Source organism: Gouania willdenowi, chromosome 1 (assembly GCF_900634775.1).
Source record: "Gouania willdenowi chromosome 1, fGouWil2.1, whole genome shotgun sequence".
NCBI classification, from domain to species: Eukaryota; Metazoa; Chordata; class Actinopteri; order Blenniiformes; family Gobiesocidae; genus Gouania; species Gouania willdenowi.
In genome coordinates, this window is record NC_041044.1 from 9,177,553 (window position 1) to 9,195,445 (window position 17,893).

Consider the following 17,893-nt stretch of genomic DNA (forward strand, 5'->3'; position numbering starts at 1 on the left):
AGGTCATTTAGGTTAGAGAGGGACCGGAGAGGGTCCCATTCCTCTTTCAAACACTCCCTCTATGTCTGCTTCTTCCCTTGTGTGTTTGCTCCTGTACTCCTTCTGGCTTTTGTCTTGCAGGTCCGTGGGATCCTCAGTGTGGAGTTACAGAGACTCAGCGGCTCTGTCTCCACCCTTTTCTCTGCACACACCCAACACAGCATAACGTGGATGGCTGTTCATCATAGGAATGGGATCCACACAAGGTTCCTGCTGCTTAACAGAAGGTTTTCCTTGCCGCCATGATGAATTCATGTTGGGTGTGGGATACATATGTATGTGTATATACGTATATATGCATATGTGTGTATCCATAAAATGAAGAGTCCATCCTTAAGACTGCTCTACTGTAAAGTGCCTTGAGATACCATTGGTTATGATTTGGCGCTATACAAATAAAGATTGATTGATTGATTGATACGCTGAACGACACTCCGGACCAGGTGGTGGCAGTAATGCTCTAAAAGGTTGATGATGCTACCGCATAATAACAAGACGAAGAAGAACGACGGCGTCTTTTTTAAAGCTCGTTTAACGGCTGCTGTTGTCTTGGTTCCGTAAACAGAAGACTTTAATGGTTTATTGTCCGCTACAAACGCCACCATTAAACAAAACATGTTGCTTTTCCTTTAACAAACTGCCACTTTCCGCATACGGGTGAGTAAATGTGCTTTAAACCGCTCATTAGCTACTGTTGCTTTTTGTTTACCACTTCATGTGTGGTTGCTAACGATTAGCTTTTTTTTTTTTTTTTTTTTTTTGGAGTTCACTATTTCAAACTCTTAATGAAAATCATGATACCTTCAAACTAACAGCCACATTAAACTGAGCCTAATATTAGTTTAGTTTGTATTTATTTTTTCCCAACTGAACTATTATTTAAGTGTAATTTGTTGGAATTTCTTCTGTTTGATTTCTTTTTTTTTTCTTTTCTTTTTTCTTAGGAGGCCTAATTAGAATTAAATATTGCAATCAATCCCAAATAAATAACAGAAAACTAGTGAGGTGTGTAACACTTAACGCTGTAGATCCGGATCAGTAACAGGTCATATCATTGTTTTGACGGTGGGATATCTACAAAACCAAACTGTTATATTTAACCACTATTAGGATTTTCAGGAATTTACTCAAACATGGTCTTGTATAATTTTTTATTTATTGATATTATTCACAGAACAAAGATTCTGACTATTATTCAGGTGTTGGTAAATATCTTTAAAACAATGAATCCCTCGAAGTGTGTCAGAATTACTTGCCCTTTTTTTAATGTTAGGCATATTTTCCTAAATAATGTAGTTTTTTGTTTTGATCCCCAACTAAATAAAACATCTTATTTTCTCTAGTGTGATTTGTGTTGCTGATTCCATATATTTTATGTTTGTAGATGTTCAATGCTTTTTCCTTGTTGTTTTTTATTTAATTTAATAGGACCCTTTTCAGTCTCCTGTGACTAGAAGCGGAAAACATGGTTGACAACTTGGATTTCACAGAAGAAGAAATCCAGGAGCAGCTGGAAATCCTCGGCTACAAGAACATACCAAAACACAGGCTGTTGGAGTTTAAACAAGGTGAAATTACCAGAATGCTCGATCATGTTCACTTGTCTCTAATTAACTTTGAATATTAGGGGTGGTGATTTTATTATTGACTAATAAGAATCTATTCTTACATTTCGAAAGATTAATTATTTACATTTTTTAAGTTGTAATACAAACCAAGTGAGTCTTCATAATTTGGATATTTCAATGATATACGATACAGTATTAAAGGTTCTCAAGTGTTAATTAAAAGACAAGTTAAATAATTTTGGAGCTGTTAAGTGGAAGATCAATGATCAAATCGATAATTGTTAATAATTAAAAATTGGTTTGTAATCGAATCTAGACTTCATTAATCAAAATTGAATCAGTAAATTAGGATGATGAACCACCCCTGTCCAATATGTTGTTTTACAGCACTCTAGGCAACTGGCGACCTGGCCCTCAGTCTAATTTTATGCGGCCCCCAAAGTAAACATACAAAATGACAGAAAAATGCACAAAATAAAAGCAAAATTGCATTAAGAAAATGAACAAAACGACAATAGGAATACACAAAATTACTCAAAGAAATACACAAAATTACAGAAAATGAGAACATAAGTACACAAAAAGACAGGAAAAACATGAAAAATTACTCCGCAAACCCACAGTACAAACAAACAAGCAAAAGAACAACAGAAATACACAAATATTACTCAAAATGACAGCAAAAGACTCTTAAAAACATACATTTTACAAGAAAAATACACTAAAGGACAACTGAAATGCACTAAATGCCTCATATTTAGCAAGAGAACAACAAACATACACAAAATCGCAGAAAAACACAACACAAATTAATATAAAAACTCTTTGTTAAAGCTCAGATTGCTCATTATTCTAAATGCCGACATGAATGTTGATAATGTGGCCCTCCGATCAAACAAACACATTATTGTGGCCACGCTGTGATAAAAGTTGCCTACTTCTGTTTTACAATGTAGCTTATAATAATGGAGTCCTTCAGTACTTCAAGACATATAAAGAGCTTTTTAGTCCATTGTTTTTTAAATGTTTTACTTCCAGCAGAAAAGTGCTCCATGTTAAAGCTCAAACCATCTCATTTTTTTTCTCCCAACACGTCTTTAGTGAACAATAAGTTCACTAAAGACCAATGGCCTCCACAGCCACCTTATCGGAGTCAAATGTTCTTTTTCTTCTCACTTCTAAAAGTAGATGGTGTTCCTTTTAGTCAATAGTCTATTTAGTTACATTTATTCCAGGTTTCTCAATGTAAACATTTTTACCAAAGACTCTTATTATATTGTATTTTTGGTTGTCATAAAGACAGGGTAGTAATTGTCCACAGCAATATTGTCATAGATTGATCCTATGAGCTTGATTTACATTTGCCGCCTGTATTTTAATCATTGTGTATGACAGTGTGGGTTTAAAATATGCTGAGCAACTATGTAGTATGTTGTGTACCATGTCCTGTTTAGTATAAAGACTAAGCAAATTGAGGGTAAAAGTCAATATTTCCCTTTCTAGCATCAACAAAGTTAAACACTTTGATTTACTATCGAAGTTATTTGATGGTAAAGTACAATTATGTTATGAATATCTGGAGAGGTTTAGACTAGACTACATGTTTCCTCTGTTCAGGATGTGGTTTGTTTGATTTACTGTTTGTTTCAAAGCTGGAACACACTAGTTTATAGAGCATCTTTAGGATATGGTGAAACAGGACATTCCCATTATGGATCTACTTTGTGATGCTATCATGTTGTTCTATAAGCACCAACGTATTTGAGAAAGTGACCATTAGTGTATATTTCTTCTGTTGTCGTTAAGAAAGGATGAGACATCTTGTGGAACAAATGTTTGTGCCGTTCTGAACTGAATCAATCTTCTCTCGTTGTGTCTTTGTAGATCTGGATGATCTGATCCAGCGTGGAGAATGGATGAGCCTGGCCTCACCCTCACCCCCACCCTCCCAAATCACACCCACATCTCAGCCGGATCCCCCAGCTTACATCAAAGAGAAAGGTGAGAGTTTGACTGAAGCCTTCACCTCATAACAGAGTGAATCTAAATGAAACTAGCATGTCTGTCATGTTCTTATTTTGCTTGTAAGCGTTTCACTTTGTGTTTGTTTGATTGTTTGTTCGTTCTAGTCAGTTTGAGTGAAGCATTTTTCCAACATCCAAGCAAAGACAACGACACATGGGTAGGCGTACGCCATGCATCACGTTTTACTATGTGAACTTTCTTTTTTGTTTTGTACACACAATAATCACATCAAACAGGACCCAGAATTGTAACTAATGTGTTATTGTTCTAGTTAGGGTTGGGGTCAATTACATATTTTCATTTCCAATTAGGGGTGGGAACATCTGGGTACCTCACGATATGATACGCGATACAAAGCTCACGATAACGATTATCTCACGATATGACGATACTGCATTTATCGATATATTGTCAGAAATCCATCTTCGATGATCTATGACATAACAAGAAAAAAAAGATTAAGTGAAAAAATACAATATTTATTTTATATGTCTTAAAGACAATAAATTGAAAAATTGTCCTATGAACAGTGACACTATTTTAGTTCAACATTTCTGTAAATAAGTGTCAACATACCAATGTAAACGAATAAGTATCTCCAATAGTGCTTTCTTTAAACAAAAAATAGGGCCTTTCTTATCAGTGACACCAGTATAGTGCAATATTCCAGTATTGGTTCCTTCAACAAACACTGACAAAATTTATGTGAAGACCTACCCGCACATTTTAGTGAAAATTCAGAAAAGGTTTTGGAAAAAAATAAATAAAAATCGAAACTTAGCGGGAGCATATCAATAATCGATCGTGCAGAAAAATATCGCAATTTATCACCGTATCGAGATATTGTCACACTCCTAATTCCAATTACATCTCAATTATCCATGCTCAATTATAACTTAATTACCATAACAATGAAAACCTCGATTCCCAGTGACATTTAAAATTACAATTATTGTTTTTCTCCTGAGAGTCAATTACAATTATGGTTTCAATTACTGAAGTTAAATTTTAATAACAACAATAATCACAATTACTCAGCCTTTAATAAATAAACTTTATTAAACATAACATTACTCTTGTGTTAGCTTTCTGTTAGCATCTTTAATAATAAAGGGTGAGTTTGACCCATGTCTTAAATCAGCTGTAAAATACACTAAAAATATTATCTATCATCTAATTTGTTAATCATCTCTTGGTTACCTTGTTATGCTTCCTAATCAATGAAAATATTGGTATTACGGTAATATTTTTGGTGTTGGCCTGAGTCTTTTTTCTGTCAGTATACCCCTCTATTTCATTTATTTGACAAAAAATAGTAAATTTTTTTTACCTACCTAAAATTTTTTACCGAGTGGGAAAAGTTGATATGAAACATACATATTTTAATAATTATTAACAACGTTTGTATAAGACATAGAACTGTAACATGGTTCTCCAGGTTTGTGCTTAATTAAATTGTAAATGACCACTTTTATATAATTTCCATGCCAATTAACATTACAAAGTCAATTATCTGAACCCAATTACGATTGAAAAAGCTTTTTCCAATTGCAATTACAAATATAGCTACGTCATAATTGTAACTAATTTTTAATTACAATTATAATTGACCCCAACTAGCTGCAGATTAAAATTTTCTTTTAGTCATTAAAATAAATCAGACAGATTTCTGGCTTAAATTGAAATAAATACTTTAAACAAACTGACTAATAGTTTGTTTGATACAACACACAGGTGCCAGCCGTCCATCAGAATACAGCTGATCGACAGCATGTGCACAGGGACCTGTATGCTCAGCATTCAGTGGCTCAGAGACTTCATCTTCCCCCTGGTGCTTCGAGCCAGCTACAGGTGGAGCCAAACGTGGAGGAAACCCTGAACTCCACCGTGTCTGAGAGCCACATTTCCTCTCCAGACTCTCGGAAACATCCATTCATCAAGAGAAAAGTCCTGAGGTAGCTAGAACAAAAACAAACTACTATTCTCCTGCTTGTTACACCAGATTATGCACATTTAATCACACAGAATAAGGAAAGAAATCAAAGGCCCATTGCTAGGGTTGGGAATTGTTTGGTTTTTTTAACGATTCCGATTCTTTTTTTTTTTTTTTTTTTTTTTTTTTTTTTTTTTTTTTTTTTTTTTTTTTTTTTCAATCTTTTAACAGCAATGCATATTTTGTTATTGCAATTAAATAAATTTATTTATTTCATTGCATAATTGTGACCATCACCAGCCCTCCCTAGGGAAGGGTAAGAAATACTTTATTAAAGGGAGGATGTAAAAAAAGAGAGGGCAGTGTTACACCAAGGTGAGGGGTTGGAGAGGGGTGGGGAAGTTAACAGGGAAGAGGAATACAAGATAGGAAATGGAATGGGTGGGGAGTAGTCGATAGATTTCAAGTGATGCGATGTGAAATTGTGGTTGTGTATATTGTGCTTATTGTTGAGTTATCAAGCCAGTTTGGTGACCAGTGTGCGGCTTAGGAATAATGGTGGTGGCTGTGAGCAGAGGAAGAAGTGAGTGGAAATTCCATAGAACAGGTATTTGGGAACAACGTGTCTGTGGTTGAGCCCAGTATGAGTGTTATCCCACAGCCCAAGGCCAGTGCATCCATGACAAATGTATTTCCAAGAACCGCCACTGCAAAACCCACGAGCCGCCCCCGGGCCCCGGAAGCAGCCAGGCCAGCAGCAAGAGCGGGCAACCCGGGGGCCCCCGGCGACCACCACACGGCCAAGCAGCCCCCCGAACGCCCCCAAGATCCCAAACCGAGAGGCAACCATCGCCCCCCCCATACACACCCGAGAAAGCCCCAAGGAGCCAAGGACCCAGCGCACCACGCCACCAATCCAACCCCCAACCCCCAGACCCCCCACCCCATCCCCCCCCACACCCCCGCGCCCAACCCCCCGAGGGGAGGGCCCAGAGAGCTCCCCGCCCGAGACCCCAGCGGAGGAGCCAAAGCCCACGCCCAGCAGACGACCAGAGCCACGCCGAACGGGCAGCCGGCGGGCACCCGCCGCCGGGCCCAGAGCCAGCAGGGACCCGACCCCAGGCCAGAGGGACCCGGAATGAACGCAGCACCAGGAGCAGCCCGCCCAGGGAGGACGACCACACCCCAAGCCGCATAAGGCACCAGGGGGCCGCCGGGAGTCTCCCCGTCGGCCCCCAGGCACCCCAACCTAGCCCCCCATGGCGCCCCAAATCACCTATTGTTGATGTCGCCCGCGCCACGGGCTTTAGTTTTTTTATTTATTTATTTATTTTATTTTTTTTTAAAAGCCAGGGCCCCCTCCAAGGGCCAAGCCAGACCGCCTTGTGCATCCCCAGCACCCTGCCTCACGGGGCACTGCCCAAGCAGGGGCCGTACCATTAGGTATGCAAGGGCGCGGCACGCGGCACCCGCCCCGAAAGACCCCCGCCAGGACCGGCCCGGCCAGCCAGCCAATCACCCCGGGCCCCAGGAGCACCCCCCGGGACCAGGACCCCCCAAGGGCAAGTCCCCGGGCCAAGCCCCCCGGGACGCACCCCCCACCCCCGCCCAGGACCCGGCCACAGCCCAGCAGGACCGCACAGCCCCGGACAACCCAAGGCCAGCAGCCCAGGGCCCGCCGCCCCCCGGGCAGCGCCAGCCACGGAGCAGCGCCACCCACCGGCCCGCGAGCAACCGGCGATCCCCACCGCGGGGACGGAGGCACCCCAAAGGCACACATCAAGTGCGGAACCGCAGCCCCGAGCAAAAGATGCCCCGGACCCACCCACCAGTCCGCAGATGGCAGGACAGACCCACCAGGCGGCCGACAGCAACCTCCACCACCGGAACAGCTAGCGCCGCCCCCCAGTAAACAGCATCGCTCCGAGGCACCTAGCAACCCCGCCCCAACCCCGGTGAGGACACCAGCACACCCCCAGCACACCCACCCCCCAAACCGGCGAGGCAGGCCGCCCCAGGCCCGCACACCGCGGGGCCCGCCCCCAAGGCCACCAGCCGACGAAACAAGCACCAAGCCTCACCCAAGGGGAGGAAGCGTCCCCGCGCTCCACCAGGCCGACACCGCCCGGAAAGACCCCGCAAGGAGAGACCCCAGCAAAGCCCCCCCGAGACCCACCGCCACGCCCGACCACACCATCCTGATGTATTTTCACTCTATGTAGTGGCCCAGCCACCAACAGAGGGGCCAACGATTCCGATTCTCAATTTCGATTCATGTACTAAACCAGGGGTTCCCAAACTCAGCAGTGCCCACTTAAAAATCGGACTGTTCCACGCGGCCCACCCAATACTGATGCTCATTTTTTGGAGGGAATTAGAATGTGAATATTTATTTAGGATAAAAATAAGTAGTATTTCCAAATGCATATTTTAGATAAAAAAATAATGTTTAATCAACAGAAAAATATATGATTTAAGTCTTAAAGCCTGCAAAAGCACCTAGTTTTATTTTAGGTTAAATTTATTCATTCTTACAACAAGATATGAACATTTAAACTTTAGAGAAAATGAATTCTTCCAGGCCCCACTTTCTGAAGCAAGTCATAAAGCAAACGTTGTGTAGAAAGACTTTTGTCAAAGAAAGTCCAACTAACAATTAATTTTAATAACTTGGTTGCACATGTCATTAAACTTGCTCACCTAATGAGAAGGATGGTGCTGCATTGTGGCTGTCAATGTCCGAATGGAGGTCAGTTTTAGGCGAAGATCTGACCCCACGTCCAGTCTGTTCCTTACTTTGTTTTTAAGGCCACAAGCGCTGAAAATCCAGTTTCCTATAGATAGGTGGTTGTAAACGGCACAAGAAGCTTGAGAGCTTTGTTGGCAAAATCTGTGCATTCAAAAGATTCTTAGTTGTTTTGTGCCACCCTCCGATCCCACAGCTCAAACTTTCTTATCAAAGCCTCAATCTTATTCTGGCCTTGAAAAACGGTCACTGCTTTCCCCTGGAGTGACAGATTTAGTCCATTTAAATACTCAAAAATATCAGCCAAATAGGCCAATGTAGAAAGTCACAAAATCGATCTGACAGCTCAAAACTTGTCCACAAAAAAACACTCTCACTTCGTCACGCAGTTCATAAAGCCGTGTGACCACTTTTACCATGCGAAAGCCAGCAGACTTCAGTGTGTAGGAGAAGCTGATGGTGTACGCTTCCCATCTCCGCACACAAAATCCCAAACAGGCGGGACTGGAGAGGATGACTTTTGATTAAATTCACTGTTTTTACAGTTTTCCAAAACCATCTTCAGATTTGCTGACATAGTCTTTGTGGCCAGAGCCTCACGGTGAATGCTGCAGTGGACAGGTGTAATCAGTGGAGCCACATCCTTCACTCGCTTTACAACTCCACTCAGTCTTCCCACCATGACCCTGGCTCCGTCCGTGCTCAGTCCCACACATTTTCTGCATTCGATTTTGTTTGCAACCATGAATTCATTTATGATTTCAATTACGGCTTCCCCTGTAGTGTTTGATAGTAAAGGCTTGCAAAACAGAAATGCTTCATGTATTTCTCCATTGTGTTTGTATCTGACAAAAGCAAGCAGGTTTGCCATGGCTGCAATGTTAGTTGATTATCAATTTGCAGACCAAAGAAAGGACTTGTTCTGATTGGGACCAGTAGTTGTTTAACACATCTTGAGCCATGCCATCGATACAGCGCTTCACTGTGTTATCAGACAATGAAATCATATAAAATAAATTTGCTGCTTTATCACCAATCATCACATTGACTATTTTCTTAGCAGCAGGTAAAATGAGGTCCTCTCCTATGGTGTGAGGTTTTTCAGTCTGCGAATAATTTAGCCACTTTGTAAGATGCCTCCACAGCTCTGGCATATTCGCCAGAATAGTTGTTTCAATGGCTTTTTTACATATATTCTCGTAATTTGTTTTCAAAGAACAACTTTGGCTTGGACAACAATTGTCCATGTTTGGTTTGTAGATGGCGACGCAGTTTACACGGCTTCAGTGCTTCATTTGACAGGACTTCAGCGCAGATGACAGGGCGAGGGTTGTCATCAGGTGTAAATCCCAGCGACATATATTCACTCGAGCACTTTCTTCTTTGTTTCTTTGGTGGCTCTTTTGTCTGCTCATCCTGATGGTTATCTGATCATGATCTTCACCTAAATCAACAATAGACTTGTTTTTGCTGAGCAGCCATTGGTCCATGACTGCTACTTAATTTCTGCCGTTGATGCGTCCCCTCATCTTTAATTCCTCCCCACCTTTATTTTATTAACATGGTTCGGCCTGTTTTTAGAGACCTGTGAAATTACTTACAATAGTTTAAGTGTCTGTATATGATTGAGTCATGTCCTGCGTTAAAAAAATTATAATTTTAAATAATTCAATTAAAATAATATTTTTCTCGGAAATTATTATATTTTGTGGATGACCCCTCACGGCCCCCCTGTAATGCCGATGTGGACCCCACTTTGGGAGAGACTGTTCTAAACGATTCTCGATTCCGATTCTTTGAGTTGTGCAGATAAACAGGTCACAGATTTCAAAGGATAATGTTTTCATTTGAAAAAGCCTTTACACAGGCCATTTTTATTAATTCACTTAGTTGATACAGTTTAATTGGGTTGCTGTACTGTAACTAGGGTATTCAATTATAAGGGTCTCCAACTGTAGCTGTAAAACTGAAACTTGCAGGAATAACACTACAAGTTGGCAGCAGTCTAAAAAACAAAGAGTTGCAGCCCAGGTAGATGTATATGAAACAAACAAACTCAAACCCTGGAGCAGTCATGTGACAATCAACAGTTCTTTTTGGGGAAGATTATTGTTATTATTCTGGCAACTAGGTCCTGCACGACCTAGTCGCTCAAAGTTAAAAAAAAATGTAACTTTTTATGTGACTTCAAGCAACAACTCCCCAGGGAGTCACTGTCTGTAGAACCGAGGCTGCAGTCATTCCCTCCCGCTACAGTGAGACGGCTGCTGCCAGGACCTCTTGAATTTATAGTGCAAAATTACAGCGGTTAACTTCTTGAATACATTCTGGGGGAACTCATCCTTTAGTAACCCCATAAGTTGATCATTTAAACCGTAAAAGGGCGACCGTGGCTCAGGTGGTAGTGAGTTCTGATCGAGAGGTTGGGGGTTCGATCCCAGTACCTGACTATGTGTCGAAGTGTCCTTGGGCAAGACACTGAACCCTAAGTTGCTCCCAGTGGTCGACTAGCGCCTTGCATGGCAGTCCTGTCCCACTGGTCAATCAATCAATCAATCTTTATTTGTATAGTGCCAAATCATAACCAATGGTATCTCAAGGCACTTTACAGTAGAGCAGTCTTAGGGACGGACTCTTCATTTTATGGATACACACATATGCATATATACGTATATACACATACATATGTATCCCACACCCAACATGAATTCATCATGGCGGCAAGGAAAACCTTCTGTTAAGCAGCAGGAACCTTGTGTGGATCCCATTCCTATGATGAACAGCCATCCACGTTATGCTGTGTTGGGTGTGTGCAGAGAAAAGGGTGGAGACAGAGCCGCTGAGTCTCTGTAACTCCACACTGAGGATCCCACGGACCTGCAAGACAAAAGCCAGAAGGAGTACAGGAGCAAACACACAAGGGAAGAAGCAGACATAGAGGGAGTGTTAGAGAGAGGAATGGGACCCTCTCCGGTCCCTCTCTAACCTAAATGACCTCTCTCTTAACGCCCTCTCCAACCTCTCTCCAACCGAGCATGCCAGACCCCCCCCCCCCCCGGCAGTCTATGCCTATTGCATCTTAATTATGAGCTATGAGCTGGTTCCTAACTAAAAGCTTTATCAAAGAGGAATGTTTTGAGCCTAACCTTAAAGGTAGAGAGGGTGTCTGCCCCCCGAACCGTGGTTGGTAGATGGTTCCAGAGAAGTGGGGCCTGATAACTGAAAGCTCTTCCTCCTATACTACTTTTAGAGACAAATGGAACGACGAGTAGTCCAGCATTTTGAGAGCGTAGTGTTCTGGGGGGATTGTATGGCACTACAAGCTCCTTGAGATAGACTGGTGCCTGTCCATTTAGGGCTTTATAAGTGAGAAGAAGAATCTTGAATTCTATTCTATATTTTATGGGAAGCCAATGCAGAGAGGCTAATACAGGAGTAATGTGATCTCTTCTCCTAGTTTTAGTCAGTACACGTGCTGCAGCATTTTGAACCAGCTGAAGTGTCTTAAGCGACTTGCTCGGGCAGCCTGCTAAGAGAGAATTACAATAATCCAGTCTAGAGGTAACAAAAGCATGGACTAGTTTTTCGGCGTCGCCCTGAGACAGGATAGATCTGATTTTAGCAATGTTACGGAGATGAAAGAAGGCAGTTCTTGAAGTTTGTTTTATGTGAGAGTTGAAGGATAAGTCCTGATCAAATAGAACCCCAAGGTTTCTAACAGTTGTGCTTTGTGCCAGAGTAATGCCATCTAGGGCAGTTAGGCTAGCATAAGTTTCTCTAAGGTGTCGCGGGCCCAGTACAATGACCTCAGTCTTGTCTGAGTTGAGAAGAAGAAAATTTTGGTCCATCCAGGCCCTAATGTCCTTTAGACAGGCCTCAAGTTTAGATAGCTGATTTGTCTCACCTGGCTTCATTGATACATACAGTTGGGTATCATCAGCATAGCAGTGGAAGTTAACAGAGTATTTTCTCATAACATTACCAAGGGGGATCATATAGATACAGAAGAGGATTGGACCTAGCACAGAGCCCTGAGGAACCCCGTAGCTTACTTTAGTGTACACAGAAGACTTATTATTCACGTGTACAAACTGGTACCTATCAGATAGGTAGGACTTAAACCAGTTTAGGGCAGTCCCTGTGATTCCAAGTAATTTCTCTAATCTCTCTAGTAGAATATAGTGATCTATAGTGTCAAAAGCTGCACTAAGATCTAATAAAACCAGCACTGAGAGTCGTCCTTCATCTGAAGCCCAGAGTAGATCATTAGTTACTTTAACTAAAGCAGTCTCTGTGCTGTGTTGAGCTCTAAAGCCTGACTGGAAGTCCTCGAACAGGCTGTTGTTTTGAAGAAATTCACAGAGCTGAGCTGCCACAACTTTCTCAAGAATCTTTGAAATAAAAGGAAGATTAGATATAGGCCTGTAGTTTGCTAAAGTGCTGGAATCAAGAGTAGGTTTTTTGAGAAGGGGTTTGATTACAGCTACTTTAAAGGACTGTGGCACGTAGCCTATTGATAGGGATATATTTATTGTCTCCAACAAAGATGGGCAGACTAGGGGAATAACTTCTTTAAACAGCTTAGTTGGGATCGGATCTGAAAGGCAGGTCGATGGTTTGGAGGATGAAATAATAGAGTTAAGTTCCTGAAGTCCTATATGTGTGAAACAGTTTAGGTTAGGCCTATTTACATTTAATGGTACAGCAGGCCCAGGTGAAGGCAGGGAGTGGCTAATTTTATCTCTAATCTTGTGAATTTTATGGTTAAAAAATGTCATAAAGTCCTCACAGCTGAGGGCTAGAGGAATCATGGGCTCAGTAGAGCTCTGACTTTGTGTTAGCCTGGCTACAGTGCTGAAAAGGTACCTCGGATTATTTTTATTTTCTTCAATTAGTGAGGAGTAGTATGTAGATCGACTATGTCGTAAGGCTGTCATGTATTTACTATGGCTTTCTTGCCAAAGTATTCGTGACTCCTCTGTTTTATTGGAGCGTCACACTGGTGTGTGAATGTGAGAGTGAATGGGTGAATGAGCTGATGTGTAAAGCGCTTTGAGACTGCTTCAGTGTGGTGATAAAGCGCTATATAAATCAAGTCCATTTACAATATCTGGCTATAATAAACAAGGTAAAGAGTTGGAAGCACGAAACATGGATGAGTGTAAGGATTCATGAAATGTGATGCAAGGAGCATATTTTGAGCATCTCAAAAACTGCAGCCCCAGCAAAGAGTAACTACTGTGTTCGTAGGAAGAGTGATATATATGGTAAATGGTCAAATGGTCTTTATTTAAATTGCACTTTTATTACCACCAAAGTAGTCCCAAAGCTCTTTACAATGTCAACTCATTCACACTCACATTAACACATCAATGGGACAGAGTTGCCATAGCTGTCTTTTCCAAGGACACTCTGACACATGGACAGGTTCAGCCCTGGGATCAAACTTAGTGCAGAGCCATGGAAGAAAGCTGTTGGGTGAAATACGTTGTCAAATCCTCTAAACTGCATGTTCCCTATGATGAGTTTCCTCACATAACACTTGCTAAAGTAAACTTTTTCCTCAGTTACTTTTCTTTAACACTTATTTTTCTGTTCTTTTCAAACAGGAAACAAAACGGGCAGATGTTTGTTTGTGATGAATCGATCTACAGTGAAGACTCAGGTGTGTTTATGATCGGCCATTTCACAACAATAACCACAACCTGCACAATAGTAATTAATGTGTGCCAGTGTAAGGCTTTAACATCATACAGTTCCTTTGGGGATTTCTACAAATCTGACTGCACTCAAATTTCCACTAACAGTATTTGGATTTCCTGCAGGACACAATTCCAGGGCAAAATAAAGTAAAATGTTGTCAGTATCTAGTTGGAAAAATGAAAGTAAACGCATTTCTACATTATTTTAATTTGCTGAAAGTGTTTGTTCCTGTTGAATCAGGATTCATGCACGTGCAATATTTAGTATTATTAGTGGGTCAGATGTGCCCCTGATGTCAGCAAATGGATCCTTCAGAATTATTATTATTATTGCACTGGTTTACTAAAAATACCAAAAATAACTAAACAACCATAACTTGTTTTTCTTTGTACCTTAATCGGTGATGCACCTGCCATCAGGCCAGTGATTTTGATTTAATTTGTCAAACTAAGAATAATGGTAAAAGCAGGGTGCAATTCAGTTGGTCACCAGCAGTGGCACTGTTTTGCTAAAGTAAAAGAAGCTTCTCAGTAACTAAATGGCAGCTAAGCCTCTTACTGGTTCTTTAAGCCCTCTTTCTCTTCAGATCAGAGTCCACACGCTTTGTCATCATGTACAACACTGTGGACGATGAAGACACCAGTGATGACAGGAACTCGGTTTACTCCTCTTTTTGGTCCGACCAAGAGAGGAAAGATGATGACGACGATAGTGAGGAGGTGGAGATAGAGAGAAGGCTGGACATGAAACTGCCCGACAGTTTGGAAAACTCCACCCACTGGACTTCAAAGGAGGAAACACCTGATGGAAACAAACAAGAGAGCCTCACAGGAGACAGTGTGGAAGAGGAAACTCAGGAATATGACGACGATGATGAAGATATGCGTTGCACTAGTTCAGATAGTCCAGCCCCAAGCCTGATGACCTCTGGCTATGGCACCTACAGACCAGAAGACCAGGACGGAGGAGACGACAGAGATGACCACACCATAAATGAGTTTGAGCAGAACAGCAGAGCAGACCTGTCTGAGCTCAGAGATGAAGAGGAGTTTGATGTTGAAGTGAGACATGAGACAGGGTGTAATCAGGATCCAGCATTCACATTAGAGGGTGTTAATGTGTGTTATGGGAATGACAGTCCACACAAAGACAGGAAGCATTATCATGCTGAGTCAGAAGAGATACTGTGGACTGAAAAACATGTTGTGGAAAAAAGTCATGAGAAGAACAGCATGAAATCAATTGATTCCAGAGCAGATTCAGACGAATCACAGAGAATTGACATCAAGTTCATCAACTCCGAAGTAGACTGGATTACGTTTGAGGGAAACCTGAGGTTGAGGAAAGGTAATGTCTCTCTGACAAATAGTGAAGCAGGGAAGGCTTTATAGAAGCTGTTAGCAGTTATGCTCCTGTATGATGCTGTACAAGTTTAAACCAAGTTCTTTCTGTTACATAAATGTTACATTTAAGTGAGGTTTGAGACACTTTGCGCCATAACATTTATTCAGGAGATTATTTCAGGTGTTGTACATGAAGCCCACTGTTCTAAAATCTTTGGATTGACTTTACAAAAGACTTTGACATTACTCTTGAAGTAAAGGCACCTTTTGGGTTTATTGATGGTTGTGTTTCCAGATGCAGCGAGTTGTCTGGAAGAGCGACTGTCTGATCTTCAGTTGTCTCCATCAGCTCAGGAGGATGAAGATCGCACGGATCTTCCACTGAGTCAAACCTCAGATTCTGACGGCGCTCTGAGCGCCTTTGAGTCGTACATGAGAGGAATGGTGAGTGCCTCATCATCAGTGGGTCCAGACGAGGGTAGAATTCAGCTCTGTCACTCATTATTTCTCCTCCAGACGCGAACTCTAAACCACTATGACTTCAGACCCAAGCCCAAATCCTGTAAGTCATCATCAAACCAGTGTCTAGAGCCAAAACATCCAACAAGCTGTTTATAATCTAACTAAACAACTTTTCAGTCATCCGACCAATCATGAACCAACAGACCATAAAGAAGAGCGACCCAGTGGCCAGGTGAGTTATCCGCCTTTGTAGAAACCTCTCCAAAGACACTCGTGTCACATCTGTTTATTAATGTGGGATGACCTGTTCTCTTTCTGCAGGTATTTCCAGTACAAGCAGCTGTGGGACATGTTCAAGTGTCCTGGAGAGGCAGACAGGAGGGCTTTGCGCTGGGAGATTAAGGTAATCAAACCTACAAATTGTTTCTGTTGGTTTTCCTGTAACATAAAATCAACACAAAGTATTTAGTCTCATAAGATTCGGTCTTTTCGGATGTATTTACTAATCCTGCACTGCTCGGGCTTAGGCCCTGAACTATGAAGCTGAATATCTTCCTATCCTGCTAAGTTCCAGGATTAAACCTGCGTGTCCTGTAATAGAATGCTGGTTAACTTCTCACCAGGCTAAATCACTTTGGTAACTTATGCTGAACAGCTAACTGGCTCTGGATCAGGTTTAGTTCTGGTTAAGAGACCAGTGAGAACAGAAGCCCCGCCTCCTGGCTAATCGATTCTTTTGGAAAATGACACACCCATTCTTTAAAGATCCTGGTTACTGTAAGCTGTTAACCTCATCACCAACACATGTTGCACTGCTACATGAGGTAAGGGCTCTCACTGAGCTACTTAACATATTTATGGTTTTCCCCTCCCACCTGCCCATATATTCAATCAAAGAGGGGTTTTATACGATAGCAGGTAAAATGTATAGACTTTAACATACAAATGTACAAGGTTTAGAATCCATAAAAATGCTTGACTTCTATCTGTAGAAACATGCATTAATGGTGTGAATCTGTGCCGTAATAAAGTGTAACTGAATGATCGAAGTTCTGTCCGTTTACTGTAAGATGATTATTCATTCTTTGTTTATGCATTAAGAGTTGGCAATTTTCTGCCAGCATTCCTTCCTTATTTCCTGCTTTTGCAACAGTGTTTATTTTGGCCTGGATTATGGATTTTAATTCTTCATATTTAAAAAATAAAAATAAAAAAAAAAGTCTGTTCCTTCATGGTGAAGTTCACTGTGCTGCACGGTTTTTTTCTCCGTTTCTGATTGGTCAGATGCTGCAAACTCCTCCCCTTTTATGCGATCGTTCACTGGTCCAGATTGGAAAACCCTGGATTAACATGTTGATAACCTGCTTTGTAACACATCTGATCTGGGATTAGTAATGTTTGGTTAGTTTCAGAGAAAAACTGAATATCTTTAACTAGCTTTGTAGTATAGGGTGTCATTTTTTTTTTTTGCTAAACATGTTTTATGTTCGCTTTGAGTTTTTCACCATGTTCTCCTTTATTTCAGGAACAACTGGCCTATCAACCTCCCCCTGTAAGTAATTTCTGGTTATTATTTTTTTAAATGTGACATCACAGCATGAACATGCATGTATGTAATATTGGCTTTGACACATGCATGCAAACACAAGTACCCAGTATATAAAACACACTTGTTGTATAATACACAATCTGATTCTGTGTGGATGTAAATTAACTGCATTAGCCACTAGTTTCTTTAATTATCTTTAAGGAATCTACATATTTTCTTTGAGATAAATAATAAAATCAATTGTGTTTAGTGTGGATCATCTCTGCAGCAATACTTAAAAAATGATTGTTGAACATCTGTATGTTTACTATGTTTCAGCCTAAACCTCATAAAGTCTTAGTGCCCAACACCTACATCGTGCCAACAGAGAAGAAACGCTCTGAGCTGCGCTGGGAGGTCAGGAACACTCTGGCCAATAGAATCCCTCCATACAAGTTCAGATATCCATTCTAAGACTTAAGCCAAACACACACAAACTATGTTAATACAGCTTTTATTATTGGAATTTATTTATGAATGACTTGT

The 17,893-nt window shown here is 41.3% G+C and overlaps 1 protein-coding gene across 2 annotated transcripts; it reads left to right on the forward strand.

Moving 5' to 3' along the window:
- Positions 1-512: 512 nt before the first annotated feature.
- Positions 513-17,866, forward strand: hyls1 (HYLS1 centriolar and ciliogenesis associated). Of its 2 annotated transcripts, none has more exons than XM_028457738.1 (12): positions 513-696; positions 1,468-1,607; positions 3,492-3,608; positions 3,737-3,789; positions 5,367-5,587; positions 13,921-13,976; positions 15,659-15,801; positions 15,874-15,919; positions 15,997-16,051; positions 16,141-16,222; positions 17,345-17,371; positions 17,687-17,866. In XM_028457738.1, exons 2-12 carry the CDS (start codon positions 1,505-1,507, stop codon positions 17,819-17,821), a joined length of 1,038 nt encoding a protein of 345 aa, XP_028313539.1. In that variant the 5' UTR covers positions 513-696; positions 1,468-1,504; the 3' UTR covers positions 17,822-17,866. The 2 variants fall into 2 exon arrangements, with proteins under 2 accessions (XP_028313539.1, XP_028313530.1); XM_028457729.1 differs by having other exon boundaries at positions 514-696; positions 15,653-15,801.
- The last annotated feature ends 27 nt before the right edge of the window (positions 17,867-17,893 follow it).

Coding starts and splice junctions, on each gene's coding strand:
- hyls1 (XM_028457729.1), top strand. CDS start 1,505: ATGGTTGACAACTTGGATTTCACAGAAGAAGAAATCCAGGAGCAGCTG. Junction 3,790..5,366: donor GCAAAGACAACGACACATGG/GTAGGCGTACGC, acceptor TACAACACACAG/GTGCCAGCCGTCCATCAGAA. Junction 17,372..17,686: donor TGGCCTATCAACCTCCCCCT/GTAAGTAATTTC, acceptor ACTATGTTTCAG/CCTAAACCTCATAAAGTCTT.